General features: G+C 33.1%; 1 protein-coding gene and 1 long non-coding RNA gene across 2 annotated transcripts; one reads left to right on the plus strand and one right to left on the minus strand.

Moving 5' to 3' along the window:
• Positions 1-1,096: 1,096 nt before the first annotated feature.
• Positions 1,097-1,976, minus strand: LOC121122072 (uncharacterized). The gene is made up of 3 exons (XR_005865681.2): positions 1,859-1,976; positions 1,285-1,738; positions 1,097-1,228 (listed from the first exon to the last, which is right to left on the minus strand). It is a non-coding gene; the product is annotated as an uncharacterized lncRNA (long non-coding RNA).
• Positions 1,977-9,643: 7,667 nt separating this feature from the next.
• Positions 9,644-13,673, plus strand: LOC121121789 (uncharacterized). The gene is made up of 2 exons (XM_040716765.2): positions 9,644-9,729; positions 10,250-13,673. Exons 1-2 carry the CDS (start codon positions 9,715-9,717, stop codon positions 13,391-13,393), a joined length of 3,159 nt encoding a protein of 1,052 aa, XP_040572699.1. The 5' UTR covers positions 9,644-9,714; the 3' UTR covers positions 13,394-13,673.
• Positions 13,674-22,130: the final 8,457 nt, after the last annotated feature.

Consider the following 22,130-nt stretch of genomic DNA (forward strand, 5'->3'; position numbering starts at 1 on the left):
AGTTAAAATAAAATAAAAATCATTCATCAAGGAATTGCTTGTGCAACTGAACGATGGAAGTTGTCAATAACATTATAACAGTTTACTATGGCATCCAAAATTCTTTATTCTTTATCCTGATATTGACAAACGACTTCTATCACCTTTTTAAAGTTTGAATAGCTTCATTATATATATATATCTCTCAATATTTTGATGACTTAAAGCCATTGAGATGATTGAGAGGCATGAGTTCAAACCAGGAACGAATCAGATCAATAAATTATGCTATTAATAAGATTGACCCATCAGACTCCTGGATAGTCGAATATCACAGGCCTGCACTTGTTGCATGAAAAAAAAAAGTCGTTGCATCAGCAACATTCATTTTAGAAAAATTGCTGGGGTTTATCACACATTCAGAAAGCTTCGGAAGCTTTTCAAATCCTGAATTTTTTTCAAAACTCTACGAGTTTTAAAGATGTTTTACAGAAACAATATGGGTTGATAAATACTTTTCTACCCCAAAAATGATGGAAAAATAATTTCAATATTGTTTTCTAAAGATATATGAAGATTTTTTAGAAGACGAGGAAAATCATAAAGAAAGTATAAATTTTCTTTTGAATATGTAGGATGAGGGACGAAGTTGATAATTTCATTTTTTCCGAAGCTCTTATGACGACATCTTTTTGATTTTCTCTAGTACAGATCCATTGACTAGTCTGGAGTAAATAAATAACCAACAACTTGCTTCCATCTACTTTCAAACACATCAAGTGTGATGACAAGAATATGTGTAGCATATTCGCTTGTGTACTCTGGAAGAGTAACCTGGCCGATTGGACGGTCTAGCTCTTGATCATAGTCTTAAGACTTTTTGATGACCATTTTATCAATCAATTTTTGTCTTTTTTACTGAAAATCGGTATTTTAAAAGTTAAAAACATGGCTTCAGTTTTCCTTCGGAGTGTCCTCAGTGAGGGTAAAGGAAATCCTTGGTCAGAAGGGATTCATAACCTGACGAGTCACAAGCAAGTCTGAAAAGTGTAGTAAACCATTCCAAATTCATAATCAATGACATAGCTTCAAAATAAGGCATAAAAGAATCGTAAATTCTTTATTTGTATTTATCTGTTTACCTTAACTTTAGCGTTTTTTTTTTAGATTTGTCTCCTCTGTTGGACAAACATCTTAATTTATCTTCATTCAAAAACCCTTCAATATAGGATTTGCGACGAAACTGAGCCTAAAACAATAAATATGATAAATGTAATATATAATGGCCTCAACTTTATCATTTACCGACACCAACTTTTTTGGTATATTTTTACGGGGTTTTTTGTTGACATTATTGAAGCCTTGTTCTTAATAAGTTTCGCTTGAAGATACTGTATTTTTGCAGATAAATATTCATTTCCTGCTACTAAATTGATTCAATTAGAGCATGGTGCGTATGTTAAAACTTCAATCTTTAGGACTTTTTGTTTAAAAAAATGTGTGATGTGAGTGGGGTTTGAACTTCGTGATCAGGATAATCTTCTTTATTTGATGCCCAAGGAGTTTTAGAATAAGAATGTTCTAACATTATAATTATTTGCTTCCTTTGAAGTTCTTCTACGTCCCTGCTTTGGTTAAACGGGAGCTTGCGTTTGTTTTTTATCTTAGAATGTTCAAATAAAGTAGGAATTACATTATGCCCCAAACGACACCGTCCTTCTGGGGACTTCCAGAGAAACATTGATTCTTCAAAATGACCCTTAAGGTAAAACAGGAATAATTAGAATATAGAACCCCTTGATATCCTTGTAAAACAACCCATTTATTTAATTTTAACATCCCTCATAATCATATAGTAAAAAATAGTTGTTTATATTACATGGCAAACTCTTGAGCCTTGGGCAGGAGTCCAATTCGCACGTTTGATGGTATTGATCCACAACTGTAATGCATTTCGTATTTCCTTCCCCCTTGTTCTTCTTCTTATCGTCTTGTATTTTCTTTTATATATATATATGTATTAAAAGTACTGTCTTTTACCTTGTATAAATAGTCCTGTATTTTATGTATTAATTAGAGTAGGTTTTTGTATTATAAAGAATACAGACGTTCCTTCAATAAGTATAGTCTTATTCATCCACCCATTCCTTCACCTCATCTCTCCCGGTCATCCTGGATATCTCCTCCTTATAAAGAGTTTCCTTCTCCTCACCATCGTCAAGACACAACAACAACTTCCTTCTATCAATGCCTATTGTAAAATTAAACACTTTCATGGGAGTAATCCTGGAGACTTTTTTACATGAAGTTGATGGATTATTATAATACACTGACACCGCACAACACAGTAACATTTTGAAAAATATATTGCAACTAATAATTATTGGCTAATTATGATAAATAATTAAATTAATCCTACAAAGTAGTACATATATTACTACCAAGACCTATAAAAAATAGATCTTATGGAAGCTGACAGTTTCAAGCTAATCAGCAAATAGAAGAAAAAAACACTTCTTCCACTGAGTTTTCACTCTTTCCCTTGAGTCCTTTAATTAATTAATAATTAATAGGAGGAAGAAAATTGAAAAAGCTGCCTCTATAATGTAATATATCCAGAGGTGTATAAAATAACACCTACAAAGCGAGAATGGCTTTTTCTAGTTGGGATTCTGGTTTTTTATTTTCCAAAATTGTTATCATTATCAATTTTTCTTGAAGAGTTAATAGTGCGAGTGCTCATGAAAGATGGAGAGTAACAATGAAGTTTTGTTCTAGAGTTATACTCGTAGTTCTCAAGTGTAAGTTCTTGTTGGACTCAAAGTAGAATTGAAGTTCGACATCGCAGTAATTTCAGTATATAGAGGGTCGAACCAACATCTTTGACACTTAATATTATTGGACATAATGAGCGTTAGGTAGTAGTAAATTACTATAACATTTTCCCAAATTATTGGGTCAGTAGTTGAGAACACGTGGTGCTGAAAACAATGGAATACAACGACTTTAACCCATTCAACAAGTGGAAAAGAATAACCGTGGTTATGATGATTAGCACTGGTTTTAAAGACTGTGTGCCTGCATGGTTAGAAACTCATTGAAGACCATCAGGGGCATTTTTTTTAGCCCACAAGTTGCCAAGGGACCAGGTTGAGCGCGCCTGCAACAGGTTCAGGTCCAGGCTGTAGAAAGTCATTGTCACTAAGACTTCCTACTTTGAGTTGAATTCAGAGCCAGAAGACACACCTTTCTAATATTTTTTTAATTTTTTGATTCAATAAATTACTAAAGATTTTAAGGATTGTTTTTTTAAATTTTTTGAAATGTGTAAAAATATCGCGTCGTCCCTGTATGTCCTTGCTATATTCGAAATGGGATTGGTCTTTATTTCCTTTATCTCACTGTTCCTTTAAACTAATCCAATAAAACATCATGGGAGCTAAGCTACTCTCCTGCCAATCATACTTCGAATTGTCAGGATTACTACTTTAATTTCCCGTTTATTTTATTTTTACATGCATGCAGGACAATGGATCAATATATATATCTCGTATCTGAGTCAGTCGATATCAATATCGATTATATATTAAAATTTGCAAGTACGATTATTTTTTATTTAGGTAAACCAAAAAGGTCGAATTTAATTGACCTAGATGACCTAAATAAATCAAAAAATCATGTAGAAAAAAAAATGTAAGAAAATTTAGTAGGAGGTACTTTTATAAAGAAAATACCTCTTAAGTCATTTGAGGGCGAGTTCAACGAAGTACTAAATAATATACATGTCTTCATAAAAACAATCTTATTGGCCACTCGGTGGAGCACAAAACCTCTCCTAAAATCAAATTGAGTCTGGTATCTCAATTTGTCTCAAAGTTATGGTCGATTATGCATTAGTCTCCATTTTCAATACATAAATGTTCCCTCTCTTTTTAATATGACGGGATGAGCCAAGGAGTACTTTAGTCTCTAGAGTGCTGCCTGACTGAGTATTAGCTACACATACTTGTTACTAAACTTAATCTTAAGTGACATTCATTGTTTGAGATAATATAATTTTTTTTTCTTTTTTAATATGACGCGTAAGCTAGATCTCATTGTTATTTCTTCAGAGCTACAAAACAGGTACTTCTACTTCGACCCATCAACATTTAGAACACTAATTAGGGGTAAAGATGGACAAACATCGACAGATAGTGTTTTTGTTAGTCCTTATTTAGGACTAAGGACCGATGTCCAGTCCAGTCCAACTTGTCTGTCCTTACAGAAAGTTAAATCCATCTTTTGTGACGTCATTGAGGGTATTTTTCCTTTTTAATTTATTCTGTTATATAATATAATAAATCACACAGTTAAGAAAAATTATATATGATTATATTTTATTGCATTATGATGAAAATATGTGCAACTTTTCATAATAAATATCTAATATATATTTTATTTGGCTAAATAAACCATCCATATTTTAAGAAAAAATCGAAGGACCGATCCCAGGGATAGGTTCTAAGACTTTACTTGACCAAATAAATAAGATCTTACACAACAGTATTGACAGCTGACAACAAAATATACTGTATATTTTTATTTTAGTGAGCTAACACTATGAGGGAGGGGGGGGGGAAGACTGATTAGGAGTGCAGTTCCACTAATAAAACATACTAAAAGCTTCATAAGGGTGAGAGAGAAAATCCATTGAAATGTCACTCTTAAATGTCAATTATTTTTTTGCAAATTTTCATTGATATAAAATAACATTTTAGGTAGAATAATTAAAATAACAATGGGTGGAGGCTTAAGGACAAGGTTACTTTGCACAAGACCTTCTACTTAAAAAAATGTTAATGGATCCATGAAGACACATAATCGTCTTATCTTATCACTTCGTCTCAAAAAGGACTCATGCTCTGCGACAGTCCTCAAAGTACGGTTACAATTTCCATGCAATAATCTCAGGATTGATTGGTTTTGTTGTTGTGGGCTGGACAAGGAATTCCTCTTCTTCTTATATTTTTTTTTTGAAAAGAAGGAATGCAAGATTTAATTTGAAGACGCTAACAATTTCTTTCTTCAATCACAACATCCTGTTTCCTTCACTGACATTGCTGCTTAAGTTGAGAAGAATAAGGAGGAGCTAGGACAACAATAAAAATAGATTAGTACCTAAGTAATAGTACCTACATAAACACCTAATAGCCACTTCGTGCAATAATATTATTCTATGTCCATTTTACAGTCCTTAAAAATGCACTCATGACACCTCTAATCAAAGAATCCTTAAAGTACTTACTTAATCTGCTTTTCTTTTGGTTCTTAAAGAATAAAAATACCGTATCTATCTATGGGCTATATTTTGCTCTTTTAAAAGTAAGGAATGTCATGGAATGTTTGACTCATAGTCACTGTAGGTCAAAAGCGCCGAACCCATAAGGGCCATTGACTCCCCTACTTTTGTACAAATTCTATGTTTATCGACAGTGGCGTCATTAGCCCCTCAAAAGTTTCTGAAGCCAGGGAAAACAAAGTAATCTACAAGAAGAGCCTGCAGTCCCACTAGAATACAACTGAATAATAGCGCAATTTAGGGAGTTAGGAAGACCCAAGGATTGTATTCTGTTCAACGAATCACAGGAACCAAAGTCATTATAAGAGAGGTAATGGTTTGAAGATAACGGTTTTGATATAAAATGATTTTCCATTTATCTGTGTGTCTTCTTTCACGAGTTCCAAAAGAGCCTGGAATGAGTAATTTACAAGTTTATATAATATTTTACTTCGAGCTAAAGCTTTTGGTTTTTGTATTGTTTAAGTAACATAGTTTAATTAACTTCAACTAGTCTGAATTAAAGATACACTAAAATAGGGGTCATCAAACTTTTTATAGCCGAAGGCTAATTTAATATTCCCAAAAAGATTGAGAGCTAATTTTATTAGATATTATTGTGTTGTTGTTTTTTATAATTATAATAAATAAAATTAGTCAAATCAAATTAAGCATTTAATTATAAAAAAATATGATTTAAAAAAAGGGGATTGAGGTAAAAAACAAAATTATGAGTTTTTTTTTATATAAAAAAGGTTATTGGGAAGAAGAATTAAGAAATTTTTCTTTTATTTTAAAAATATAAATTTAAAATTTAATTCAATTTTAATTTTTTTTTTTTTTTTTTTTTCTGAACAGCTATTGATTTTTGAAATTTTTCTCGAAAAAATTTACTAATATAGTTTTTGTTCTAAATTTTATACTTGAAATTTATTTTTTGATTTTTTTTTTTAATATTTGAAATTGAATCATTGAATTTTTTTTCCAAAAAATGTAATATTTGGATTTGAATCATTGATTTTTTTTTGAGAAAAATATACTTTTTTCAATTTTTTTCTCAAAAAAAATTCCAAAAACCCTGCTGCCTCGCAAAAAAAAAAATCTATATATAATCTATCGGATGCCCTGCTCAGATATCCGTTATCCATTGGTTTTCCATCGAAAAGGCGAGACAATCCTTTGAGTACGAACCCTTGTTCTATAGTTGGTAGGAAAGGATCGAGTAATTTGGAACTAATAATGAAGAAAGAGTTCAATGGAAGATATAGTGGGGAATTCCTTTTTCCTTGAGATTCTTCTTGCTTTTCTAGGGCTACTGTCAATTTACTAACTATGATTAATTATGATAATATGTACATAACAGCATCCTCTATCATTTAATACGGATAATTTATCAAATCCTATTTTGCCATCTCTAAAGATTTATAAAAATATAGGAAAAAAATAATATGATGGTAATAGCTATAGCAGAAATATAAAAAACCTGGACGAACATGATTATCAACAACAACATATAGACTATATCACCATAATTTATATTGTAGGTATATGTATTGTGTGTTCAAGGGCAAGAACCTATGGACCATCGTCTATTACTGAATGAGAAGTGAATATGTACTATACTAAGAGCCAAAAGGCAAAAATAAAGCCAACATGATCACCAGTTGTATTGTGCTCAAATATGACCATTAAATGTTTTTGAAGAAGAATGAAGAAAATGTCTTATGTATTTTCTCAATTGATGGACAGGACTGGACAGGAATTTATTGACGCATCCTAGTAGATTTTCTCCTTTATTCAGACAAGACCAACGCCCAAATCTCTCCATTTTTATAAAAAGATTAAAATATTGTTAATAATGATCAATTAAGTCATCATTAAACGAAATCCTTTTTTAAAATATAAATAAATAAATACCTTATTAAATTTTTATTGGTATTGAATTTAATTCATAGCTATCTATAATAAAACATGACCGGGATATTAAAAGTAGTTTTTATGATCTAATACGATTAAAGAGCCTCATATACCGAGGAATCATTTATCTCTAACTCAACCAGTAGAAGATGTAATGATAAACATAAAAATAAATAGTATATTACATGATGTTTTTGAATGAAAGAGTAATCAATTGATTTATGTCCCTGCCCTTGAATCCTGGAGTAACCCCCACCCTCCTCCTCAGTCATTAGTCATAAATCATTGAGTCATTAGGATAGGAGGGAAATTTTCTGGTAAAAAGGATGGTAATTGAGTATTTATAGTACATAAGTCTTTCAAATGAATTATGGTCTTTATTGAGGATTATAATTAAATAAAAGAACAAATAATTATAATTGCTCCCGATAAATTAAACAATTTTGATAATATCATATGGTTCAATGCCAGAAGGAAGATTACTCAAATATATAGAATTATAAGGATTTTCGGTATGTAAAAAAAAACAAAAAAACAATATGGTAACCCTGACCATTTGAAGAATGTTTGGGAAAGTGCTAGCTTAGCTACCATGACCGTTAATTAAATCAGCTGCGAGAGGCTGTGAGATAAAGGAAATCAACACAAGCCCACTCCTTATCAAGCGAAGATATAGGCTTCATAGGTTTTCCTTTTCGATTCTCAATTCTCAGGGACGTCTGCAAGGGGTGGTCTGGAGCCCCCAAAATTATGGAATTTTTGCTTTTTTCAGTCCTTGATATTGTCATTCAACTTTATTTATCTATTTTCTTTAAATCATTTGTTGTACTGACAGTTTGAAGGACCAGTCCCAATGACTAATAGGACCGTTCCTGAAACTGAAATGTGCTCGACCAAAAAAAAAAAAAACCCAACAAATACTCAGTGTTCATTTCCGTGAATCCTAATAACACACACACTCTTGATTACACTTAATACTTAGATGATCTCTCCTCAAGAATGAAAGATATAGCAGCTTAAGAAAATAAAAATAAACGTTGTTCAGATTGCCAACAACAATGAAAAAATGCTTAGGATTTACAACCCTACAAATATATGTATCATCAGCGGCAATTGATATCAGATATTATGAACTTGGCCCCAAATTAATTTGTCATTCGCATCTTTTGAGGTAGACTATTTATTTACATATTATGTCGGGGAAAAAGTAATTTCATATTTCCCACCCTTTTTTAACTAAGTATATCTAGTTCATTAATGGTTACATTGGATCATATAATGAAGTGCTCTAAAAGTTTGAGTGTATACTACAAACGTTTTTGGACAGTATTTTTTTTTTTTGGCCAGTTATGTCGTGAAATAGCGTGTGTCGAGTACGGAATAAATTAGCCATATTTTATATTTTTACTGCCTGGAAGTGAAACACGCGAACAAGACAAGAAAATTTGCAATTTATAAGGAACCTGTACTCTTTCAGTTTGTTTTGCACAAAATGGGTCGAGAAATTTTTTTCCAAGCTCAATTCTGCTCTCTACTATGAACAACTAAATCGTTCGAAGCTGGCAATTGAACAGAAGTGGCCAGCATTGGTGAACAGGAGTTGTCAAGACAACGCCAGGCCGCACATACCTATGATGACGCGCCAGAAGCTCCGAGAGCTCGTATTGGCTTATGCATCCACCCAACAGTCCAGACCTGGGACTAACTGACCACTACCTGTTCTTATCTATGACCAACGCTTGGGGGTACAAATTTGACCTCAATAGATTCCTGTGAAAATTGGTTGTGCGAGTTTTTTTTTTTTTTTTTATCAATAGGGAGACAGGCTACTACGAGAAGGGGATTATGAAGCTGGATTCATGTTGGTAACAAGTTATGGAACAGAAGAGGGCATACTAGGCTTATATTGGATTATTGTATCATTTCTTATAAAGCATTGAAAAAAAAACCCCGGAAAATACGAAATTATTTTTTCCCCAACCTTTTATAATATGATTCGAGACATACCTACATATTAACATAGGTTACATATCAAGGATGAAAAAATCCATGGTTCATGAGTTTCATGACGTCATTTGACGTTTATTCAGATATAAAAAGCATAATTATGTTCAATAAGTACATACATTCATTTTTTGCGGTTCTTTGGTATGGTATGGACGGTTGTCCAACGCATAGACCATGTTATGTACATGTTTATGTAACTCCCTACAATAGTCTTATTTTCCGGTGGGAGGGTGTGGAATTAGATAAACAGAATCATAATATTGGGGTGGGAAGGAGGCTTGAAATTTCTTTCAAGTTATTTTTTTTCCTTCGAGGATACCTTTACTATAAAAAATACGATATGCTTACATAGTAAATGCCTATCGTATAGAAGGTCATTTCATAGCGTGCCTTTAGGTTTGAGGGGGGGGGCGGAAACAAGGAACCCGAATTGTTGTAGGACATTCTGTTCTATTTAAGATCAGTAGACATCTCATCCTCAAATCATAATCATGAAACTTATTCAGGTAAGAAATTAATAATATACATAATACCATTACATTCAAAAAGAGAAGCATAAAAAATTGTCCATGACTTGACTCTCTTTAACATCTTTTTTTTTTCATCATTCCCAAGACCAATTATTATTTTTGCATGTATAACTTTTGATTCAATATAGATAGACTAAAGGTATCCATGAACAAGCAAGACTTTAATTTCAACCTATGTATAATGTCAATAAATTTATCCAGACCTAAACTTGACTGAAATTCAAGTCGAGCTAGTACACCCAGGACACCAACATATGTAATTAATTAATACGTGTATGTACTGATTCCGATTTTCTTCTCTCCATGATAGTTTGTTTAGATATTGTTGTAAAGTCATTCTTAATCTTCAACGATCAGATAAAAAAAATATTCTTGAGAAATTTCAAACCTTAACGTTAATATAGCCTTGTATACATTTAAAATTAAAAATTGCATGCAAATTAGGATATTAGGAGAATAAAATATGCTTTTTAATGATCATTTTATTCCCTTTCAGGTCTCTTTGATTCTCAGTGCCATATTTAGCACAACTCATGGCTTTCTCTTTTTCTCCAAAAACTCTCTAGCCCCCTTTTTCGAAAGTCTTCCGGGATTTAGGGCCAAACCTAAGGTACATAAGTCAAAATCTCATTCAACCCCTGGTAAGTTCACCAACGATCCATCGTCATCATCTGTCCAATATTCTTCAAAGCATCATGAGAATTCTAATAAGCCTATTAATTACGGTGGTTGGACTCCCATGAAGGTGGACGCTCAATACAAAGCTGTCATCAAAAATTTCCAACTTCCTTCGTCAAATGGGAATGCTCTACATCCATCTAAATCTGCTCCAAATTACTCTAAGCCAGGACCAGTTTTAATTTCTTACTCTGCTCCATCTCTCAGCTCAACATATTCTGCTCCTAAGCCCTCTCTGTCATTTCCCATTGACAATTCATATTCACCCCCAAAAAGTACACCAAGTTCTTTATATTCTGCTCCAGCCTCAACGATTAGTGGTTCTTATGGTGCTCCATCATCTACAATTTCCCCTTTGATTACTGGTTCATCGTCTAGTAGTTCCTACTCCGCTCCTTCCATAGTCCCTGTCTATCAGGCTCCTTCTGTATCCACAGCATCGGTATCAACATCTTATTCCGCATCCAAAGATACATATAATGCTCCAAAACCAGTTAATAATATATTAGAAGAATCCTATGGTGCACCAAAACCAGGATACAATCCTCCTAAAGACACATATGAGGTTCCTAAACCAGCCTATTCTGCCTCTGAAAATACTTATGAAACTCCAAAACCAAGTTATAATCCTCCAGAAGATACATATGAAGTACCTAAACCTACATACAACTCTCCAGAGGAAACATATGATGCACCCAAACCCACATATAACGCTCCTGAAGAGTCCTATGGAGCACCTAACCCATCTTATTCTACTCTGAAGGAAACCTATGAAGCACCTAAACCAGGATACAATCCTCCGAAAGATACATATGAAGCACCTAAACCAGGATACAATCCTCCTAAGGATACATATGAAGCACCTAAGCCAGGATACAATCCTCCTAAAGATACATATGAAGCACCTAAGCCTGCTTATTCTGCTCCAGAAGAAACCTATGGAGCACCTAAGCCCTCATATAATGTTCTACAAGAAACTTATGTAGCACCTAAGCCAGGATACAATCCTCCTAAAGATACATATGAAGCACCTAAACCAACTTATTCTGCTACAGAAGAAACCTATGGAGCACCTAAGCCCACATACAATAGTCTAGAGGAAGCATATGAAGCACCTAAGCCAGGATACAATCCTCCTAAAGATACATATGAAGCACCTAAACCAGCTTATTCAGCTCCAGAAGAAACCTATGGAGCCCCTAAACCCTCATACAATGCTCCCGAGGAAACTTATGGAGCACCTAAGCCATCATATAATGTTCCAGAAAAAACTGATGAAACACCTAAGCCAGATTATTCTGCTCCACAAGAAACCTATGGGATACCCAAACCTTCTTACAATTCTCCAGAAGAAACTTATGCATCACCTAAGCCAGGATACAATCCTCCTAAAGATACATATGAAGCACCTAAGCCTGCTTATTCTGCTCCAGAAGAAACCTATGGAGCACCTAAGCCCTCATATAATTCTCCAGAAGAAACATATGAATCACCTAAGCCAGGATACAATCCTCCTAAAGATACATATGAAGCACCTAAACCAGCTTATTCAGCTCCAGAAGAAACCTATGGAGAACCTAAGCCTTCATATAATTCTCCAGAAGATGCATATGAAGCACCTAAACCAGCTTATTCTGCTCCAGAAGAAACTTATGGAGCACCTAAACCATCATACAATGCTCCTGAGGAAACTTATGGAGAACCTAAACCAGCTTATTCTGCGCCTGAAGAAACTTATGGAGCACCTAAACCATCATACAATGCTCCTGAGGAAACTTATGGAGAACCTAAACCAGCTTATTCTGCTCCTGAAGAAACCTATGGAGCACCTACGCCCTCATACAATAATCCAGAAAAAACTGATGAAGCAGCCAAACCAGCTTATTCTGCTCCAGAAGAAACTTATGGAGCACCTAAACCATCATACAATGTTCCAGAAGAAACTTATGAGGCACCTAAACCAGCTTATTCTGCTCCTGAAGAAACCTATGGAGCACCTACGCCCTCATACAATAATCCAGAAAAAACTGATGAAGCAGCCAAACCAGCTTATTCTGCTCCAGAAGAAACCTATGAAGCACCTAAGCCCTCATACAATGTTCCAGAAAAAACTGATGAAGCAGCCAAACCAGCTTATTCTGCTCCGGAGGAAACATACAAAGATGCTAAGCCAGCTTATTCGGCTCCAGAAGATAACTACGGAGCACCTAAGCCCTCATACAATGCTCCAGAGGAATCCTATGAAGCACCTAAGCCCTCATACAATGTTCCAGAAGAAACATATGAAGTACCTAAACCAGCTTATTCTGCTCCAGAAGAAACTTATGGAGCACCTAAACCATCATACAATGCTCCTGAGGAAACTTATGGAGAACCTAAACCAGCGTATTCTGCTCCTGAGGAAACCTATGAAGCCCCTAAGCCCTCATACAATACTCCAGAAGAAACTTATGGAGCTCCTAAGCCTTCATATGAAGATCCTCAAGGTAATGCTAGAGATCTTAAAGTCGATTTTTATAGTACTCAAAGTCAGTCATTTGAAGCTCCAACAACTTCTTCCAACAATTATAATTATCCTATCCATGAATCAAGATATGAGACTTCTTCCCCACCCTACCAAGGTTCTTCAATATCAATTGAAACATCGACACCCATTCCTGTCTATATTTCTTCTAGCAAACCTATTTATTTTCCCAAATCTGAGTCAAATGATCTCTCAAGCTATGGTAAAAAAACCAATGATGAGCCGGATCTTGACACACTCTACTACAAATTTTCTACAGACTCTGAAAACACTCCAAAGGAAAGTAATCAAAGACCCAAAATAAAAAATATCTATGGAAATCTCCGTAACCCATCTTTTCGACCAGCATACACAGGATCAGGAGGTTCTTCTAGTGCTACTTTTAGTATTCATGTCAACGGTCAAGAACATGGATTTAGTCATAATTTTGATCATTAAAAGATTTCATAAAAAAAAACTTTATACCTCAGTAAAATTGCATAAATCCTGATCGAAATCCCTTCTTTCCTATGGAAATCCGGTGAATGGCTTTTATCCATTGAGTTAATTTATTATCCATTGTTGATATTTAATTGATAAATTTGTATCAAGTTTATATTTATTAACCGAATTGATAATTATTTTGATAATAATATGAAATATATCTCCACGTGTAAAAACATTTAACATTTTATATTAAAAAAGTCCTTGAAGAAAATAAATTGTTCCTTAAATACAATCAAGAAACAAATAATTAATATATACAAGTGTAGGTATCCATTGATTAGAAAAATGAATTATGAGTATAACAATACTCACATAAAAATACTCATAGGTAACTAAAATTAGATGAATAGCTACATAATATGTACGACTATAGATGGATGTAACAATTAATATACTCATGTAAGTAAATGATTACTTAAAAGCAAAAAATATCTCGGGGTGATTTTCATTTTCAACTTACATAATAATAGTAACAATTATAAATGAATTTCTACTTGGGAAGATAAAATTAATGAATTTAAAAGACCTTGAACTTGTTCACACGTTTACGTATTTGGCTTGTGGGTTACTTACATATACAGGGTGGGGATTTTAAATCCATCTAAAGTACATCAATATTTTTCCCACACTGGAATGTATATTTAAGAAAGTCTGCTCATCAGATAGAGCTGACTAAACTCTAAAAACAAAATCAAAATCTTTTAGATATCCTACGAATACGAATGGCGATCGCCCATTATTGTGTGCCCTCTTACAGGGCACACGCCCAAAATTGCAAATAACTCCATAGATGATAATGATGCTAGAATGCGTAAATTGATGTTAACAAATTTGTTGTCCTTTTACATTTGTACAGTTTGTTCAAATAAGGTAATCGAAACCGGATTTATTCCGGATAAAACAAGATTTTTAAGACAACACTTCTGATTGGATGCCTCGATCGTACGATTTAACGCCTTTTAATTATTTTTTGGGGGGTCATGTGAAGTCATTGGTCTACACCAATACGCCGTCGACGTTAGTAGAGCTCAGAAAAAATATGGAACGCAAAATTGCTGCAATATCGGTCAATTTATTGGAAAAAGTATAGAAAATTTGGTTTCAGCAATTGGACTTCTGTAAACGTGCTCGTGGTGGTCAAACTTGAGAAATCAATTTTCCAACATAAATGTGTTATGTTTATAATTTGTGCTGAAAAAATAAATTTGGCAACATTTTTATCCGTTTGTCTTTTATTTATAAAAGCACTCTTAAAGAAAAACCCTTTATATAAAGAAAACTGGTTCTGTTTGTTTTAGATCTCTTACTTATATCATAACTCATGTGCATTTTCAGTATTATTTAAGTTTTGAATAAAATATAAAGGCTGGTATACTAAAATCAATTCTGTTTGTTTTTATTAGTGAGCGCCGTGAAGACTAAAGTACTCAGTACTCAAACATATTGTTTTTTTAAACTCTTATAGTAGTTACGCGAGATTGTGTTCATGAAAAATGGAGAGTAGGTAAGAGGATTTCTGGGGGAGCTATCTTCTACATTATGAAATCAAATTTATCCTTTAGCCGAAGCCTAATTACTCTGAGCAATGCCAGTACTAACTACCGTTAGTTATTTAATAAGTTGTGGATATGTTAACATCTTCCTCTAAAAGAAGAATGATCGCCTATATTTGCTCTAAATTGTTTTAAAAATGCATAATAAAATAAACATATATATGAACTTAAATATAACTGGAATGGGTACTCGGTAGAGCGCAACCCCCCTTAAAAAATTGTATTATGTATAAAGAAGTATAGAAAATATAGCGTTTAGAAAAGAAAAAAACGGTTGTTGCGTGTGCTTTTTCTTCTTTTTTGTTTAATAAGTCGTGGGGGTGTTAACATCTCATTCTAAATGAAGAATCCTCGCCTATTTTTGATGTAAATTGATTTAAAAATATATATGATAAAATAAATTTATATGAATTCAAATATAATTATAATATTTTCCTAGCATTATAGCCATTTTAAATGTAAAAGATTCTCATTTTTATAGCGGGAATTCATCATATAAATTGCCCCCCCCCCTCCCCCTTCTCCATACACTATTGCAAAATACACATCTCTAATCATGTATCTCAATTTGTTCCAAAGTTATGGTCGATTATGCATTTTTTAGGTTTTGTGTTACTTTGACCTTTCAAAATTTAATGGCCTCCGACTATGACGATAAATAATCTTCGTACCAAGTTTGATCAAAATGGATTTGTAACTTTTGCCGTAATCCTAGTTACTAAAAAAATCAAACAAAAGCCAAAACATAACTTTGGTAAACTTATTATTGGGATAATTAATATAGTTTCTCTGTACTAATGCTATTTTAAATGTAGAAGGTTCTCTTCTTTATAGAAGTAATTCATTTTCTCTCCCAAAATCATGTATCAGGGAGCTGATATTAACAATGGTGTCAATTCAGTTATACCATATGTCTCACTTCTGCCGTCTCATCCTGCTTTTCAACAAATCCCATTTATAAACATGAAAGAAAAGTCAGGATCTCTCAGAAGGGATGACTTGGATGAGATAAGCGCCGAAACCTTGGATGGGGCTAAAAGTGAACTAACTCTAAGTTATACTTAAATGTCCTTCAAAAAGTCATCTTATCCTGGATCAAACAAAATTATCCGAATGAATGTTATGTTTTGTAGCAGGACATCATTTCATTATCACACAACAACATGAAAAGTCAAAAATTATCTTTTGACAAATTTGGATCAAAAGAGTTTTGGCTGCCCTCATTCCCAGATCTCCATTCCCTCGATTATTATTTTTGGCGTGTAATCAAGAATAATGCTTGTCAAGTCCATTATACCAATATTGACGTCTTCAAAGCCTCCATTGAGTATGAGTTTGGATTAATTAATCAGGAAAAAATCAGTTGTGTATGTTCCAGCTTCCACTCCAGGATACAGAAGTGTGTCGTTGCTGGAGGATCGAACTTTAAAACGATTACTTTTCATTAAAAGATGTACCCATACGTCATATTAATAAATTTTTCCGGTAATTTGATTTTTTATTCCGATTATATTAACTTTTTCTTAAGAAATGGGGGAGGGTTTGCAATTTCAAAACGTAACTCTGCATAACATATTAAAATCTTTCATGATTCTTCTTAATACAATAAAAACCAATTTAATGGACAATTAAAACATCCTTCTTTGCGCAATTTATAGCTTATAATGAGGGAACGTGCAGCCGCGCTCAAATAATAACTAAGAAGAAAAAAAATACAGATCCGAGAAAATAACTCGTTACAACTTTTGTCTGAGGGAACCACAGGGTCCATGGCCCAGCGATGAACATTTTACAAGGGGCCAAATTAGGAAAAACATTAAAAAAGTAGCGAAATGTTACTAGAAAACATCATATATTGTGATAGATTACAGATTGTATTGCAAAACCGAAAATTCGGTTCCGGTTCTATAACGGTGTAAGATGATTTTTTTTTTGGCCTGATAATGGAAGACTGTGGCTCATGGTTCAAAAATGATTTTAATTTTGTACATAATATCCCTTGACTTCCACACAATTGATCCAGCATAAAAAAATAGTATATATATTTAGACCCATTTCTCATCCATGATGACAAAAGAGCTTATAAAATCGTTCCTGATTTGCTTTTGATCAGCATTAAGAAAATGCAGCATCCATCTTACACAAAGCTTTGGTTTCCCTAATTATTATTAAAAGAATGGGGGCCTCTACAGGGGGGGGCTGGAGGAGCCCCTCCCCCCATGCAGAAATTTAAAAAAATCCCTTCTATGGATAATAAATTATTCAAAATCAATTTAAGAATTTGTTTTCTAAAAAAAGAAGGAAAAAACCCATACACAAAAAAAAAGAATCCTGTGGACGACCCTACTCTATCGAATCAAAAACTGACAAGATCCCAGATTTTAAATATAATTTCGTGACATCATTTTCTTGCAATATCAACTTTGCTTTGAACAGGGATTTTTGACAAATAATAAAGTTTTCAGTCATAATTAGTTTTTAATCTTCTTGATTTTTTCCGTGCATCTCCGACGAAGTCGTGCTGGACGTTTAACATTAATTATTTTGGTAATTATTTCACTTTTATGACGTCACAGATAATAAGGACTACAGCTGACTCAATTATATATCCAGTCCTTGTCTCTTGTACACCTTATTTCAATATATCCATACATATATTTTCTGCTTAGGTCATTAATAATTGCTCTGATAAAGCCTTAGGGAATGAATTTATGACATGGAATTTCTTCTTATTCATTTTATATGGATGTAATTATGTAAGTAATTATGATTAGTGAGTACCTGATAATTACACATGAAAGACCTCACACTTAATCAAAATACTAATGTTTGGCATTAGAATTTCTTCTCTTTCATGGAATTGTATCCATTTGAAAAGATACAAAAGGAAAATAAGTCAAGGATAAAGTATGCAAAATACATCTATGCATTTATCTGCATACACAGATCATGGCATTACCTCACTAACATAAAAATATACATACAGTGTATTTTGTTTTTTTCTGCTTCTTCTTCCCCATCATTGTTCAGAGCGTTGGTTGTATAAATTATAAGTAGCTCTTGTTGAGCAGCGAACACTTTTCAACAATATGTTATATAGTAATTCCACAGTTGGGAAGAATTGGCTAGCTAACAACTTATTTAGGGCCTTTTATCCCCCATGCTTTTTTTTGTATGCTACAAAAGAGGGAACTGCTCTCATCTTTCTCCTCCACTCGTATTAAGTTTATCGAACTACTGATCGATAAGATGTTTTGTGACGTATAAAGCCCCATGGAGACATCTTTTAAATTATATATTTGATGACTTTTTCTTTAAAACATTACAAAAAATTTACCCTAAGATTGTTCTAGAGGGCTTAAACTATATTGTCATTGCAAAAATCAAGAAAAAGTCGCAATATAAGGCTTAATTTAATAGCTGAAAATGACTTCCGAATTGTTTTGAAAGTTTTTGGCCTAAAATGACCATTTTTATTAATAGAGGATTTTTTAAACTTAAGGAAGATTTATCATTTTCTATTTATTAGTCAAAAAAAATATATAAATTAATTAACAGAATCAGTTTTTATGTGATGAAGCAGTTTGTAGTCCCTCATAAATAGAAAATCTAGTCAACTGCAGATTTGAGAAATAGTCTGGGGCAAAAAATCACCCCTTCCGGATGACAGAGAAAAATTTTAAAAACACAGACGAAACTTAAATATTTTTTCATTCATGTGTGAAAAAATATAAAAGTTGATTCAAGGAATCAGTTTTTATTAGATGAATAAGTTGGTAGTCTCTAATAAACAATAGGAATATTTTTTTTATCTTCCAATTGGCTTCGATGTTTTGGGGTAAAAATGACCCTTTTAATTAGAAGATAGTTTTGATTTTAAATCTAAGGAAGCTTGATTACTTTACTATTCATTAGTGAAAAAATATAAAAATAGATAGATAGAATGAGTTTTTATGAGATAAAGAAGTTAGTCAGTGCTAATAAATTATGAGATAAGTTTCATGTTTATGTTATGTTGATTCCTTTTCAGTGACTGAACCTTGTTCAATTCACATTTACGAAATTGTAGGTTCTGTCATTGAAACTACGACAGTCCTAAATGAAAAGAGACATAATTTGAGTGTGATGATAAATAACTCCGTGTGTCCATTTAATACGCCAGTCTTAAGAAACAAGTTCTCAGTACGTGCGATTCAAGGAGAAGATGGATTTCTTATTGAATGCCAATAGATTTTAATGATTGAGGTATTTATGGGAAGAGCCACTCCATATAAAACTTAAGAACCCATTTTGACTTTTTTTCAGACTTTCCATGCTTACAAATTTTAACAAATGGAGTTTGAACTTTGTTTACTTAGATTCGTTTGTAAACAAAACGGCAAAATAATACAACCCATATAATGGTAATATTATTTAATACTAGCCATAGTATTAAATAATTGCACGGACTAATTATGCATCGACTACAAGACAAATTTTATTTCAAAATATAGAAGATAACTCCCTAATAAATCCTATGTTTTACTCTCCATTTTTCAAGAGCACGCTCAAACGTAACAATTCAATACTTATATCAATCCGTATTATGTGCTCTGTCCTCAATAATTTAAGATTAATAATAAGAAGTCTGAGAAAAGAAAATAAATCGACCCTGAATCCCGAAATTAGGATAGAAATGTCTTCATGTTGCACTGTTAAATGCTGGAACAAATCTGAAGACAAAGATGCCCCGCTTTTGTCCTTTTAACAGGATAGGAGTATCTCAAAGAAATGAATAATACTCATTCGCGCTTACGCTCAAACACATCGAGATGGTTCAATTCCAAAAATTGAACCACTAAGAAAGCTTTATTTTGGGGATATTCTAACCATATTCAACCACGTGAAGCCTGTTGTACGAAGAGAAACATGGAATTTTAGAAAATCAAATGAGGAAGGAGAAGGTAAATTAACATCAGAAAAATTGTATTCCTAATACTCTTTTGGATTATTAGAGCTATGCAACATAGAATTATGCTTCCATGATCATTCATGTATATAGTACTGATCCTCATTTGGAAGACTCTACGCATCAGATAATAACTAAGAATATCTTCTCTCATGAGAAAATTTATCAAAATTGAGGAGGCACATTTTGATCTTGAACAACATCAAAGGAGGATTTATTATTGCTTACAAAATATAAATATAATCATTTTTCTGTACATAGAACCAACGAATAGTGACACATATTCCGAGATAATATAAATAGAGGTGCTCATTCCTTAGAAAGCTCTCCATTGGAGGATATAATTGCATACAAAATTGGTACAAAATTGTTGCAAAATCGGAGTCGGTACAATACATCGGATTGAAAATTAATGCAAGCCCGATTACATGATGGTATAACCTTGTATTTCTATTAACCTTGGTTATAATTATATTTTTTATTCTTGAGGAGATAGCTTCTAAGCATTGAGTAGAGTGCTATGTGTGAGTGTGCTCATATAAAATGGAGTATGAAGCCAAGGATTTGTTTGGAAGTTATTTTTTATGTTATTAAAGCAAAATTTTGTCTGTTTGTCGATGCCTAATAACTACGAGCAACGCCGGAAATCACCGCTAGAAATAAATATATTAAATTGTTCATCGCATTTTTTTATTGCAACTTGTATAATCTGCTTGTACAAGTTACGACTTGTACAAGACATATTCATTATTCATGATGATTTCTTCCTGTTCATCCAGAATGAAAAATACCTACGTAGATATATAAAATTCCTATTTATGTGGGAAAAAAAAATTTCAAATAATATGTTTATATTTATATAATGGATTAAGTCATTATGTGTCATTCAACGTAAAACCACATCATATCCATGTATCCTGAACCACTCTTAAATGATTAAAAAGCAAGAAATATATATATATATATTTGCGTGACCATGACTCTAATTTTCAACTGCCCTCTGCATGCAGCATAAGTATACGATCATTTATTTATATTATCAATAAAATCCCTTTCTTTTTTTATATCACAATAGGAAAACATTTCTATATTTCTAAAAAATGTGTTTTTTAATTAATGAAGGAATATTAGATAAATCATCGCTAATGAGTTGGTTATAACTAATCTATATTAATAAAGGAAGGTTTGTGTGTCGGATGAGGATTCATTTTTAACAACAAGCTCTTTGAAACAAATGATTGGTGACTTTCACTAATCACATAAAAAATAATGAATGTGACTTTAGACGAGGTTTACTAACGAGCGCGTATAGGTAAAGCACAGCCAGGGAGCACTCTCAAGACTAAAGCACTGCTTGTATATTTGAAAAAAATCAAGCTGTTATTATTGGTCTTTCATTCTTGAGGAGAGAACAGCTAAGTATTGAATAGCTACGCGTGAATGTGTTCGTGAAAAAGGGAGATGGTCACTTAGGATTTCTTGGGGACTTATCTTCTATATTGTTCAAGCAGTGTTTTGTCTGTTGTTGGACGAAACATACTTCCTCTGGACAATGTCGTATACTAACCCTAGTCTCTCTCTTATAAATCAGAGCTATTCAATTAGTAGTTACATTAGATATGGAGTCATAAGAGGCCGATTACTACGGGTGAGTGTAAGAACAGAGTACCCCCCCCCCCTCAAGTAGAAACTTATATAACCTTCTCCCTCTTATGATAACAAGGCACAGAACCTCTTTATTGTGAAATGTAAAAGTTCTCTGAAATGAATTATATTTAGAGTGTACAACAGGGGGGTTTGAGACATGGAGTGCCAACTTCAACATTTCTAATCAATGAGTGTGCAACTATCAGTAATAATGGTAAAATACACACCCAAAATACGTGAATATGTTTTAATTTGCGCGTGTCAGTGAATATCCCTCCGCGTGCCATCAGTGGCACGTGTACCATAGGTTGACAACCCCTGTTGTACATGTATGATAGATTTGGTAATGTACCTTAATGAACTACTGGTGGGATTACTCTGCATTCCACGTAGTTGTCTATGGTGACAAACAGACAGACAATTTTTGCTTCAATAATAAGGATATGTACAGTGATGAAATTTTGGCGTATTTTTAGCTCGCCCGTTGTCTTGTTTTTTTCGTTTATAATGTGAAGAATGAATTTTGTTTTCCTAAGCTGTT

Source organism: Lepeophtheirus salmonis, chromosome 7 (genome assembly GCF_016086655.4).
Source record: "Lepeophtheirus salmonis chromosome 7, UVic_Lsal_1.4, whole genome shotgun sequence".
In the NCBI taxonomy this organism is placed as follows: Eukaryota; Metazoa; Arthropoda; class Copepoda; order Siphonostomatoida; family Caligidae; genus Lepeophtheirus; species Lepeophtheirus salmonis.